Source organism: Phascolarctos cinereus, unplaced genomic scaffold, assembly GCF_003287225.1.
Source record: "Phascolarctos cinereus isolate Bilbo 61053 unplaced genomic scaffold, phaCin_HiC Scaffold_4;HRSCAF=312, whole genome shotgun sequence".
NCBI classification, from domain to species: Eukaryota; Metazoa; Chordata; class Mammalia; order Diprotodontia; family Phascolarctidae; genus Phascolarctos; species Phascolarctos cinereus.
The window spans coordinates 185,254,164-185,267,856 of record NW_027555847.1 but is presented as its reverse complement, the minus strand read 5'-3'; the positions used below and the strand labels follow the sequence as shown (position 1 = coordinate 185,267,856).

At 39.3% G+C, this 13,693-nt stretch overlaps 1 protein-coding gene across 1 annotated transcript in view; it reads right to left on the bottom strand.

The window, feature by feature from the left end:
* The window catches only part of TMC1 (transmembrane channel like 1), a 226,033-nt gene that overhangs the window by 193,935 nt on the left and 18,405 nt on the right, over nucleotides 1-13,693 (bottom strand). Inside the window, exon 3 of the mRNA XM_078151730.1 lies at nucleotides 3,828-3,906. Coding sequence (XP_078007856.1) covers nucleotides 3,828-3,906 — 79 coding nt within the window. The remainder of the gene's footprint in view (nucleotides 1-3,827; nucleotides 3,907-13,693) is intronic.

The window sequence follows — 13,693 nt, the reverse complement described above, 5'->3', positions numbered from 1 at the left end:
TTGAACACATTCCTGAAAGTATCATTCAATTCAACAAATACTCAATAAGCAGTTAATATGCCACTAGGTGACACAGTGGGTAGAGTGCCAGACCTGGAGTTAGGAAGACTTATCTTTCGGAGTTCAAATCTGGCTTCAGACACTTTCTAGCTATGTGACACTGAATCCTGGGCCACCAGCTGTCATCTTGACTTCTGTCTTGCCACTGGACTTCGATGACTCTGGAGAGACAATGAAGCTGGTGACTTTGTGCAACTCTTAAATCCAAGATATCACCCCTTGATGCCAATGTTACTTGTCAAAAAAACGATGGATGAACATCAAAAAGAGCTGTGTGACCCTGAACAAGTGACTTAAACTTGTTTGCCTCAGTTTCCTCATCTGTAAAATGAATGGGAGAAGGAAATGGTAAAACACTTCAGCATCTTTGCCAAGAAAGCCCCAAGTGGTATTTAATTGCAAAAAGCTACTTTAAAGATATCCTTCACTTTATTTGGTAGCTGGTCTACATATATACTTGTAAAGAAGGTTACATTGCTTCTTCATTGTTATTTAATCAATAATAATAGCTCTGTCCACCACATCAAGCTTCCTCTAATCAAGAAACATTTATTAAGCTCCTACTACGTGCCAGTCAATGTGCAAAGCACTTCACAAATATTATCTCATTTGATTCTCACAATAACCTGGGAGGTGGGTGCCATTATTATCCCCATTTTACAGTGAGGAAACTGAAGCAGATAGAGGTTATGTGACATGTCCAGGTTCACTCAGCTAACAAGTAGCTGAGGCTGGTTTTGAACTCAGGTCTTCCTGATTTCAGGCCAAGGGCTCATGGCTACCTTGAGGCTAATACCTAGTGGCTCCCTTCCAGGATCAAATAGAAACTCCTCTATTTATCATTTAAAGCTCTTTACAACATGACCTCTTCATACCTTCCAAACTTGCATGCTTTTCTCTCCATGCACTCTATGATACAGCTACCCTGGCCTCCATTCCTCACATACCACAGTCCATCTCCTGACTCAGTGCTCTGGCAATGGCTGTTCTCTGGCATACACTATCTCCTCACCTCTGGCGTTCTTCAAGACTTACTTCAAATACCACCATATGCTTTCCAATACCAGTCTTTCTCTGCCTGTCCCTCTCCTAATGCTTTTATTCTGAGATGATATTACATTTTCATTGCATGTATCTTATATGTATACTGTTATTTACATTTTCCTTCTCCATTAGAATGTGGATTTCTTAAGGTCACAGTCTGTGTTTTGCCTTTCTCTGTATCCCCAGAGATTAACATAGAACCTAGCCCACAGTAAGCACATAATAAATGTGTGTTAACTGACTGAGCTGAAGACTAGGGTAGATTTGCCACAGAGAAAAGGGGAACTGAGTCATGCATACAATCACCACCTAATCTGGGAAAATCACCTGGAGAAGACACTTTTTAAGGAAGTAAGGGAGCTCAGGAAAAGCTCATTCCGGACCAGAGAACAAAATAGTACAAAACAAGAAAGCAAGTATATATTTGTTAGTCAGACAGTGAAAGAAGTTCTGAGCCTAGGAACAGCCTAGGTTTGGGTGTCAGCACAGGGTATATAGAAACAAGGGACTGCAAGCAAATCATTTCCTAAGCTGGATAATTGGAGTATACATTTTAGTATTAAATGTTGAGCCATTTCGGATATTTCATCATTAACTTACTGAACAAATAGTCTGATTTTAGCAAGCAGAGAGTATAACATCTGGCCATAGTTCTTCCTTCACAGTGAAGGTAGGTCATTTTCCAGAAAAAGTACATTCCAACACCTTCTCTCCCTTTTTTTTTCCTTTCTCTTTACTTTACTCAAGAAACATCCTGAGTTGCATAAGCTGGGTTTCTCCCTTCGAGTGATGTGATACTATACACCACAGAATCAGATATCACTAGGTTGCTGGATTCTCAAGAAATATGAGAGAACTGGTCCTCTGCCCTTTGTTATCAATAACAGACTTAAAGGAACAGCAAAAAGTGAAGATTAAAGAACTCCAGTGAGCTAACCCCCCAAGCATGCCATCATGTTAACTTTTTAGACTCTTCTAAACTAATTGGCAACCTAGTTATCAAGCCAGACAGGTTAGGTTTTTTAATCTAAGAACTGTTAAGAATAATACATAATGTTTTAAGTATTATAGAACATTTTCCTCATAACTATTTTACATGACACCGTAGACATCATAGGTATTATTATGACCATTATAGATAAGAAATTTGAGGCTTAGAGAATTTAAGGGGTTAGACCATTATCACACAATCAGTAATAGTCATGTCCAAGAATTTTTGGTTCTAAATCCATTTTAAAGATGAAAAAACTGAGGCTGAGAGAGTTAAAAGACTTGACTCTGATCATATAGCTAGTAATTGTATGGCCCATGAGCAAATCCAGAGTTCTTTCTATTGCACAAATATTAAGAGACCTGTCCATGATTCGTGACATCAGAAAATTTAGAGAGGACCAAGGTGGAAGATGTTCCACATGGACTAGTGCTGAGCAGCTTGAAGACTGGTATTACCACTATTTTCCTGGAATCACATATGTTAAAACCTTGGCTCTTCAGAACCACCAAGGAAGGAACTCTTTTGCAAGACCAGGTTTCCCAGTTAACCTAGGGTTGATAAACCTTTTAAGCACCAAGACTTTTTTTTTTAATGTTAGCCATTTTGGATGAGAACCTTTCTATGAATTACACACTCCTTTACCTCCTCTGAAATTTGCTTTCTGCACATCACTTAATGCTTCCTGAACGATTTGCAATCATAAATGTTTATGTTAATTAATGTACAATACTAAAAACAGCAATGGACTCCAAGTCTGTTAAAATGTCTAGGACTATTTGCCCACCACAAGTAAGTGATTTCTGGGCTTTTTGAGTCCTTGTGTGATTACTATACTTTTTCTGTCTCTTCCCATTTTGTCAAACTGTGAGCTATCACTGGGGCAACTAGGTGGTACAGAAGATAAAGTGCCAGTCTTGGAGTTAGGAAGACTCATCTTCTTGAGTTCAAATCTGGCCTCACACACTAGCTTTGTGACTCTGGGCAAGTCACTTAATCTTGCTTGCCTCAATTTCTTCATCTGTAAAATGAACTGAAAAAGGAAGTGGCAAGCCATTCTAGTACCTTTGCCAAGAAAACCCCAAATGGGGTCAAAAAGAGTCAGATGTGACTGAAACAACCAAACAGCTACAAAAAAAAAGAGCTGTTATTCTCATCGTTCTTACTTGGCTTGCATCTATCAGCTACTTCTCATTGAATATGATATATCTGGAACTGAAAGGAATCTTTAAGAGCTTCTGGTCCAATCCTCACATTTTACAGATGAGAAAAATAAGTCTCAAAATTCAGGCATTTGCTCACACTTACGAAGGTGGTAAATGGTACAGTCACATTCTTAATTTAATTGGCTATGGATCATAGGAACTTTGAAAGTCATCCAATCCAACTTCTCTCATTTTATAGATGAGAAAACAGTAATGAGCAACCTTCAAAGTGTGCACCTTTAAGAACCAAGAGAGGGTAAGGATGATGTCTGCAGAAGAGAGAGATAGAGAGAAAGAGAGAGGACTCAAGGAACCTCTGAGCATAGCAACTGAAGACTGGAACGAATTAGTGTATTTATGGCTCCACCAATAGGAGGCTGATCCCAGTCTTGGACTGTCTCCTTGCTTGTGCATTTCAAACCCAGTAGTCCCAACCTGGCACTTAATTCACTTGACTTGAATTCTGGCTTATTTCCTCATCTCTCTACCAGAGAGACAGCTAATACTGGACCTCTCCTTTGGCTCACCTGGTTCTCCAATAATTCTTTCGGCTAATGTTAAAGGAGATTCCAGCTCTCGCCCTTCTCCTGTAGACGGCATAAAACCCTAGGAGGACATAGACACTAAAGAACCGAATTTGTTAGAACTGTGTGTAAAACAATGCTAAATAGCCTTTGGGTTCAGGCTGGGAGCCTCACCACTGAGGCTAAAGCTTGAGTTTTAGTACACAAGTTTTATGAGAACTACTAGTGTTTCCCTGGTACCTTTCCAACTGCCTTAAATTTACTTTGCATAGATTTTGTATTTATCTACATGTGAATATATTGTTATGCTTCATAGAGTGCAAACTTTTTGAAGGAAGGAACAGTTTGTTCTTAAATTCCTACCACTTAACATAGTGCCCAGCAAATAACAGGTGTTCAATAAATGCTTGTTGAATGATTTATTGATTATAAAAAAGAAAATAAGCCCTTGTAGAAAGGAGGGTCTTTATTAAAAGAGGTTAGGCTAGGACAGGGATGGGGGACCTATGGCCTTGAGGCCACATGTGGCCCTCTAGGTCCTCAACTTTGACTGAAAGCAAACTTCATAGAACAAATCCCCTTAATAAAAGGATTTGTTCTGTAAAACTTGGACTCAGTCAAAAGGCCACACCCAAGGACCTAGAGGGTCACATGTGACCTTGAGGTTGCAGGTTCCCCACCCCTGGGCTAGGAGCTGCCTCTCCATAGACTGAAAAAATCTAGCATATTAGGTGGACCACATATGTCAGGAGTTAGGATTGGCAAACATGGATAGGTAAAGATCTCCACAATTGCAGTGCTCTCCTAGACCATTTTTGACTGCACGGATGACTTTTTGTCTATTTCCTGTTTCTCAGCTGTGTTCCAGATGAGTGAGGTTGTGAGACTGCTGGGCTCTAGGTGAACTAGAGGATAATTAGTACAGTGTTCTGTAACAGTTTTCATCTTTGCATTTTTTCAAAAGCTAAAGATACCTCATATCTGACCTTTGGGACAAGATGAAACTTGACTCTGCTAGGGAAGATAAAACTTCATTATTTACTTTGGTTTGTTTCATCAAGGACCAAGAAAAGTCAAGGGCAGAATTCAGAGTCACATGTAAAAATGATACATACATTGATAGCTGAGGAGGGTTAGGGCTCCTTTCACGCAAATCCTTGAAAAGAACTGCTTCCCATTACATCAGTTAAAAGAAGTCTGCTATTTTACAAAGAAAAAGACAAAAACTCATTGAAATAAACCAAAACATGCCAGATTCCAAAGGTGATCTCTTGCTACACTGTGACTGCTAAGGACAAACTTTTAAGTCACCGGAAAATGCTAATTCTGCTTTTACAAAGGCAGAAAAAAAGGAGAGAGACATTTTTCTAACATGCCTTCCCTTTATTTTTCCAATAAAAATCTCCATTGGAGGCCATAGTGATAAAAAGCTGAAGAAATCTGCCCGGTTGGAAGTCTGATGTTTGAGCTGGTGATCTAGTCCACCAAAAATAGCAGAAAATCTTTGAAGCTCTGCTCATCCTATTTATCATGTAGCTACAATTCACACATGCCTTCTGTGTGCCTTCCTTGGGGCAAAAAGACGTTTTGCATCCATCTGCCAACCAGATGAACTCAGGGAAAGAGTCACAGAGACTACACAGATGAGGGATGGCCCTAGAGTATTTACACAGAATAAAATTGCCAAAAATCTCCCCTTTTCCCTTCCCCACCACACCACCCCAAGCCCCAGAGCAAGCTGTTTTTAACTCACATATGCTACAATTTTCCCTTCAGATTACAGCCAATGTCATGTCAGTTTATATTCTATGTGCGACTAGGCTTGATTTCCCCCCCCTCCCCAATCTACAAGACCTTCTTTACCCATATCCCCAAGGACATCCATGACTTTTCTATGCCTTGCAAGATTCTTCCCAAAGGAAACCTTAAATCACTGTTTCTCCCCAGCCCCACCCCAATAAATAGGAAGATCCAGCAGAGGAGGAAAATAAGGAAAAAACGGTTTGAGTTAGCAGCAAGATTTTCAGGGACAATAGGGTGGGAAGGAATGTTTGACCACCAATATTCTTTTCCTCAAAAAGCTCCAGGGGCTCCCTATTGCCTCTAGGATAAAATTCAAATTCTCTTGTTCGGCATTTAAAGCCTTTTAAAAAATTGGCTCCAGACTGTCTTTCCAGGCATGTTCTCTATTACTCCCCTCAGAACATTCTATGGTCCAATCAAACTAGTTTGTTTTCTGTTCCTTAGACATACGATTCAATCTTTCTTCTCCCCTAGGCAAGTCACTTAACCCCTCTCAGACTCAGTTTACTCATTTGTAAATTAAGAGTTGAATCTGATGGCCTTTGAAGTCTCTTATAACTTTAAATCTGTGATCCACTCTTTGTAGAAGCAATATGTTCCCCCATACCTGGAACACACTCCCTCTTTACCTGTCTCTTGGAATCCCTAGTTTCTTCCAAAGTTCATCCCAAGAGCCACTAGTGCCTTGTTCTTTCCCTCAAAACGTCCTGTGTTCTCTCTCTCTCTCTCTCTCTCTCATTTTCTCTCTCATTCTTTCTCTCAACATAGGTAGATACACACACACACACACACACACACACACACACACACACATTCAGTTCAATTCAGTAAACATTTTTTAAGCACTTACTATGTGCCAGGCACTGTATTAAGCATAAGGGATACAAAAAGAAGCAAAAGAAAGGCCTTCATAGAGCTTGCAGTCTAATGGGAGAGACAACATGCAAACAAATATATACAAAGCAAGCTATACACAGCATAAATAGGAAATAATTAACAGAGGGAAGGCATTGAAATTAAGAGGGGTTGAGGAAGGCTTTCTGTAGAATGTAGCATTTTAGTTGGGGCTTAAAAGAAGAAAAGGAGGTTGGTAGTTGAAATGGAAGAGGGAGAACATTTCAGGCATGAGAGACAGCCAGAGTTTTCTCAACCAATCTTTGAGCTCAGAGTTGAAAGATGGAGCGTCTTGTAAAATAGCCAGGAGGCCAGTGTCACTGGATGGAAGATTACATGTCGGGGAATAAGATGTAAAAAGAATGAAAAGGGGGTAAGGGGCTTAGTACATTTGTATGTATGTGTGTGTATACACATACACACATCTATAAACATACATTTATATCTATCTATATACATGCTTAGATATACATGTATATATTCATACATGTATGTATGCTGTGTGTGTGTGTGTGTGTGTGTGTGTGTAATCTGCACTCCTGTCTTTTGTGACTCTTCTACCCATTTCCCGCAGCTATACTGCTTTTGGACATCTTTGGACCCCTTTCATCATTCCTTCTTTCCCCAGGAAACTCCTCATTGGGAAATCTCAAAGTCTTGCAAGATTGAATCTGCCTGGTATTCACATCTCATCAATCGCCTCTGCCCTTCTGATTGGAGACTCTCACTAAAAGACAGGGCCAGGGCTCTAAGGTCTCTATTTAAGGAAGGGGCTCAGCACAGTCTTCTCTCCATTTCCCACTAGCTATCCTGTTTTTGGCCTTTTGGGGACTTCTTCATCATGCCCCACTAACACCAAAGACAACTTAGAAGGTCAGTAGGAAAGGTTTGTCAAACCTTGGTGAGAGAAGAGTTTGGTCTGGCCACAGTCCTGGTGCAGTCCCAGGGTGGCAGCTGCTTCTAGAGCTCTTGGCCCACAGATGGAGGGGGATCAAGCAGCTGATCAGAGAGGGATTGCAGGCATCTCTTTGCTTGTGGTGAGGCAGGATTCTCTTGCTTTGCCTTTGCTTGGATCTGGGTTGCAGTTCTGGGTGGTGGTCCTGGGGTGAGAAGGAGCGCCGGCATGGTGCAGCTTGTGGTGGTGGTGGAGAGAGAATCCTCACAGTTCAGAGCAAAGGCCAGGAAAGCAGTAAATACCTCACCTTTGATTATACCACCTTGGAAGAACTGAAAATTTATAGGTCCCTAGAAGTATCTCTGAAAACAGCTGCACAACATCCCCAAAGCTTGGGACAGTACATTCTTCACACTGGAAGAAGACACCTACCTTAACAAAGAGTTTAAAACTCAAGTAATTGGCTGAGAATATGAGCAAACAGCACAAAAAAGTCAGACCATAGAATCTTACCTTGGTGACAGAGAAGATCAAAACATACAACCAGAAGAAGACAACAAAGTCAAAGCTCCTACATCCAAAGCCTCCAAGAAAAATATGAATCAGTCCCAGGCCATGGAAGAGTTCAAAAGGGATTTTGAGAAGCAAGTAAGAGAAGTAGAGGAAAAACTGGGAAGAGAAATAAGAGTGATACAAGAAAACCATGAAAAATAAGTCAACAGTTTGCTAAAAGAGACCCCTCCCCCAAAAAAGCTGAAGAAAATAACACCTTAAAAAATAGCCTAACCCAAATGGCAAAAGAGGTCCAAAAAGCCAATGAGGAGAAGAATGCCTTAAAAAGCAGAATTGGACAAAAGGAAAAGGAAGTCCAAAAGTTTGCTGAAGAAAATAAGTCCTTAAAAATTAGAATGGAGCAAATAGAAGCTAATGACTTTATTAGAAATCAAGAAACTATAAAACAAAACCAAAAGCATGAAAAAATAGAAGACAATGTGAAACACCTTATTGGAAAAACAACTGACCTGGAAAATAGATCCAGGAGAGATATTTTAAAAATTATTGGACTATCTGAAAGCCATGATCAACAAAAGAGCCTAGACATCATCTTTCAAGAAATTATCAAGGAAAACTGCCCTGATATTCTACAACCAGATGGTAAAATAGAAATTGAAGGAATCCACTGATTATCTCCTCAAAGAGATCCCCAAAGGAAAACTGCTAGGAATATTGTAGCCAAATTCCAGAGTTCCCAGGTCAAGGAGAAAATATTGCAAGCAGCCAGAAAGAAACAATTCAAGTATTGTGCAAACACAATCAGGGTAACACAAGATTTAGTAGCTTTGGGGGCAGCTAGGTGGCGCAGTGGATAGAGCACTGGCCCTGGATTCAGGAGGACCTGAGTTCAAATCTGACCTCAGACACATAACACTTACTAGCTGTGTGACCCTGGGCAAGTCACTTAACCCCCATTGCCACCTTAAAAAAAAATTTAGCAGCTTCTACATTAAGGGATCAGAGAGCTTGGAATGTGATATTCTGGAGGTCAAAGGAGCTAGGATTACAACCAAGAATCACCTACCCAGCAAAACTGAGTGCAATCCTTCAGGAGAAAAAATGGATATTCAGTGAAATAGAGGACTTTCAAGCATTCTTGATGAAAAGATCAGAGTTGAATAGAAAAATTGACTTTCAAATACAAGACTCAGGAAAAGGTAAACAGGAAAGAGAAATCATAAGGGACTTATTAAAGTTGAACTGTTGACCTTCCTACATGGAAAGATGATATTTGCAATTTATGAGACCTTTTTCAGTAGTACGGTAGTTGGAGGAAATATACATAGGCAGAGGGCACTGGGTGAGTTGAAAATGAAGGGATGATATCTAAAAAATAAAATTAAGGGGCGAGAGAGGATTGTACTGGGAGAGGGAGAAATGGAGAGGGAGAATGGGGTAAATTATCTCACATAAAAGAATGAAGAAAAAGCTTTTATCATGGAGGGGAAGAAGGGGGAGGTGAGAGGGAATGAATGAATCTTACTCTCATCAGATTTGGCTTAAGGAGGGAATAACATGCACACTCAGTTGGGTATGGAAATCTATCTTACCCTACAGGAAAATAGGGGGGAAGAGGATAAGAGGGGCGGGGATGAAGCAAACACTTCTGAGGAGGGACAGGGTCAAAAGAGAGAATAGAATACATGGGGAATGGGATAGGATGAAGGGAAATATAGTTAGTTTTTCACAATATGACTACTGTGGAAGTGTTTTGCATGATTAGTGAATAAGAGAAGGGAGGGGTGACAGAAGGGAGGACAGATCAGGGGAAGGGGTATTCAGAATGTATGCCATCTCAGGGTGGGGGGAGGAGAAAGATGGGAAGAAAATTTGCAACTCAAAATCTTGTGAAAGTGAATGTTGAAAACTAAAAATAAATTAATCAACTTCTCCCTCTGACTGACTGATTCAAGGTTCCCAAAGTGGGTGATACCACCCCCTAGGGGGCACTGGAATGATCCAGAGGGGTTGGTAGTAGCCTTAGGTGCAATTGAGGGGTGTTGAATAAAACTTAGGGGGTGGTGGAAGCAAAAGGAAAGAAGGGAAGAGAAGAAAATTTTGAAAAACCATTCTTACGTGTTTCATCTGTTGTGTAACAGAGTAAAAGCCGTGGTGGTTACATTGTTTTCCAAACAAACACACAAAATGCAAGTTATAACCACTCAGTGGTCAAGTCTGCTGGCAGGTCTTAACAAGTAAGTATTGGCAGGCTAGCACATCACGCATTGTTGGGAAGTCTAGCATGCAGGAATATATGCATGTAATGACTTGTTTATAATACCATACTATCTGATTACATGATGTAATATTGCATCATCAAAATTTCAATGCAGAAAAACCACACAAATTTACAATAAATTATTAAATTTAAGATGTCATTTTTAAAAAAAATTATATATTTTTGAAATGATGCAAATTTTTGTAAAAAGTTAAAAGTTTAAAGAAAATAAATTTCCAAGAGGCCACTGAGTAACTTTTTTTTTAAAGAGATAGTAGGCCAAATAAGTTTGGGAACCTCTGTTCTAGAATTTCCATTGTAAGAAGTACACCCAGGCCAGCTGTATTTTCATTGCTGTCTGGGTTTCACCCCTGACTCTCTGGACTCTCTCTACCATGCTATTGGGCCTACCTTTATTTCCTACTCCCACTTTCCTTAAGTGTTAAAATGTATTAGAATTACACATAATAAACACACACATATATGTGTGTGTACATATATATATGCATATATATATACATATATATATACATATGTATACATATGTATATATATATATATATATATATATATATATATATATATATATATATTCATTAGACTATATGCTCCTTGAGGACAGAGACTGTATTTCTGCTTGTATTTGTATACCCAGCACTTAGTGCAGTACCTGGCAAATAGTAGGTGTTTAATAAATGTTGACTTGACCTGACCCAGGATTGAATGCAGATTCTTTGAAGGCAAGGACTTTTTAATTTTTGTCTTCATATCAGTGCCTAAAACAGTTGCTAGGTGCTTACTGAGTATTCATTTGTTGTTGTTCAGTCATTTCAGTCTCCTCTGACCCTTCACGGCCCACTTTGAGGTTTTCTTGGCATTAACTGGTTACAAAAAAATGAAAAATGAAGCTACAGGCCACTCTAGAAGGAGGGTCTCTAATAAGAGGTTTTGTGTCAGGGATACCACAGATCCTGGTAAATCCCTTAGCTTGTATAAGAAAAGGAAGTGGTGATGACGGAGGAGGGAGAGACTGGAGGAAGAAAACCATTCACAATTTGAGAATTAATTCTACTCCAACCTGCAAGGGAAGATAGCTGTGACAGAGGAAGGAGTGGTGTGGTAAGAGTCAGGCCTATGACTTCATAATGTTTACAGGAATCTACCCCCCCCCCATAATAAGCCTTTGGCAAAAGATATATTTTTCCTTTTCTAACATTTAAAATGAGATTTTTTTTCATGAAGTAATTGCAAACCACAAATGTATACTGAAGTGTGTTCTATAATTTTAATGGATTATTTTGTTTTATTAAGAGAGGCAAGCCAACAGAATCTTTAAAGTAAGAAGGCATTTGACTGGAAACATAGGATTAAAGAAAAAAACAGCAAAAAGTATTAGGGCATAGTTATAACTAGGGCAGGATGACTGTAGCTTTGTTTTCTGGAGTGCTAAAATTTAGTGATAATCCTGGTATCCTTTCCATAATTAGGAATAGCTGAGCATTGCATTTAGAAAAAAAATGTTTAAAATAAAAAGCTACCAATTAGCAGTAAAAAGCTGATTTCAGAGTACATTTCATGCTACTTGTCCCAAGGTGCTCAGGTTCCCAGAGTTCTCCTTCTAGTTCTGCCAAGTACGACTCTATTCATGATGTTTATGGAATTGATGGTTGAAAAACTATCCTTTCAGGATTATATGAATTGCTTGTCCAATTATTGAAGCCAGCATGCTACAATGGACTTGAAGCCAGTTGCCCTGGGCTTGAGTTTTGGATCTACCATTTGCTAGCTCTGTGCTCTAGAGTCTCAGAAGCTCAAAGTCCATCTAGTCCAAACCAGCCCTGAACAGGAGTCCCATCTACAACTTACTGAACAATCAATCATCCAGATTCTGCTTGAAGTCATAGAGTTACAGAGAATTATAGAGATTTAGTTATTGGGAATTCACTATTTCCTTAAGGCAGCTCTTTGAACTTTTGAACAATACTAAATGCTAGAAAATATGTCTTTGTATCTCAGCAATATTTGCCTCGCTGTGAATTCTACATGTTGAACTCCATTTTGCCATCTGGGAAAAGTAGAACTAATCAAAAAAAAAAAAACACCAAACCAAAACTCTTCAATATGACTCAAAAATAATATAATATTCAAATGAATCTGTGATCCTGCTAACAACCCATTTATGCCTATTGTGGTGGAAGCAATATTCTAATCCCTGCCTGCATGTAAGTTAGGCTAGCTTTACCTTAAAATATATAGTAATTGTCCTTGAGACTTGATTGGCTCAGGCAGTATGTCCTGTAGCCAGTTAGTACAGAGCTCAAGAGAGCCAAGTTAAATTTTTGATGTATCAGCAAATTACAAATTAAGGCGTGATTTACTGTTTTGTTGGGTTTTAAGATTTAAAAAAGTGACAGAACAAATAATAACGCAGATTAAACTTAGAAGTGTGTCATGCATACATTTTTTCCCAAAGATCCAATTATTAAACATTTGCTAGAATATTCCTGGACTCAGAAGACTAAAGGTACCAACTATTGAAATCCTTTCCTTGTTGTGGCTACTCATTAGTTTCAGTCATTTCTGACACTTCAAGACACTCTTTGGGGTTTTCTCGTCAAGGATACTGGAGTGCTTTGCTATTTTCTTCTCCAGCTCATTTTATAGATGAGGAACTGAGACAACCAAAGTTAAATGCCTTGCCCAGGGTCACACAGCTAGTAAGTATCTGAGGCCAGATTTGAACTCTGGAAGATGAATCTTCCTGACTTCAGGCCCAGCACTCCATCCACTGGGCCATCTAGTTGCCCCATCTCTTTCTTTGTTATCTGAGTACAAATCACCTAGGAAGAACTCCAGCCTTTCTCTGAGTCTTAGTTGATCAATGACCAAGGACAACTCAGAGGAAGGGAAATTTCACTCAGCTAAATCAACTCATGGTGTCCACAAAGGGTATCCTTATTGAATATCCTCCCCCTCCTGTGGTTAAGTAAGTATACTTTGGTAAATATTTAATGACCTAGGAATGTCTTATTTCATTTCAATACGAAACCCAGACTACCAAGGAACTGACCTGAATTGGGCCTAGCCTAGAATATTTGCCATCTTGTGCTACTCTCATTCATGTCCTTCCATGAGTTTGCTGCAGAGACTCCACACAATGAGCCAAAACCCTTATGCACTTTCCCCTGATATTTCAATGGTACCAATGTAGTACATAAAAAATATTCTACATTCAGTTTCATCTATTTGTTCTTTCCATTACAATGTCGTAATCATTGGGTATATTGTTTTCCTAGTTGTGCTTACTTCACTTTGCATCAGTTCATTTACGTGTTCTCATGCTTCCCTGCATTCTTCATACTCATTGTTTCATTGACTGATTTAGAGTGTCTAGCACAGGGATCCCTGGTCAAAGGGTATGTATATTTGTTTCATTTCCTCAGCATAATTCCAAGATTGCTTCCCAGAATAGTTTCTCCAATTCATAGCTCCTGCAATAGCATA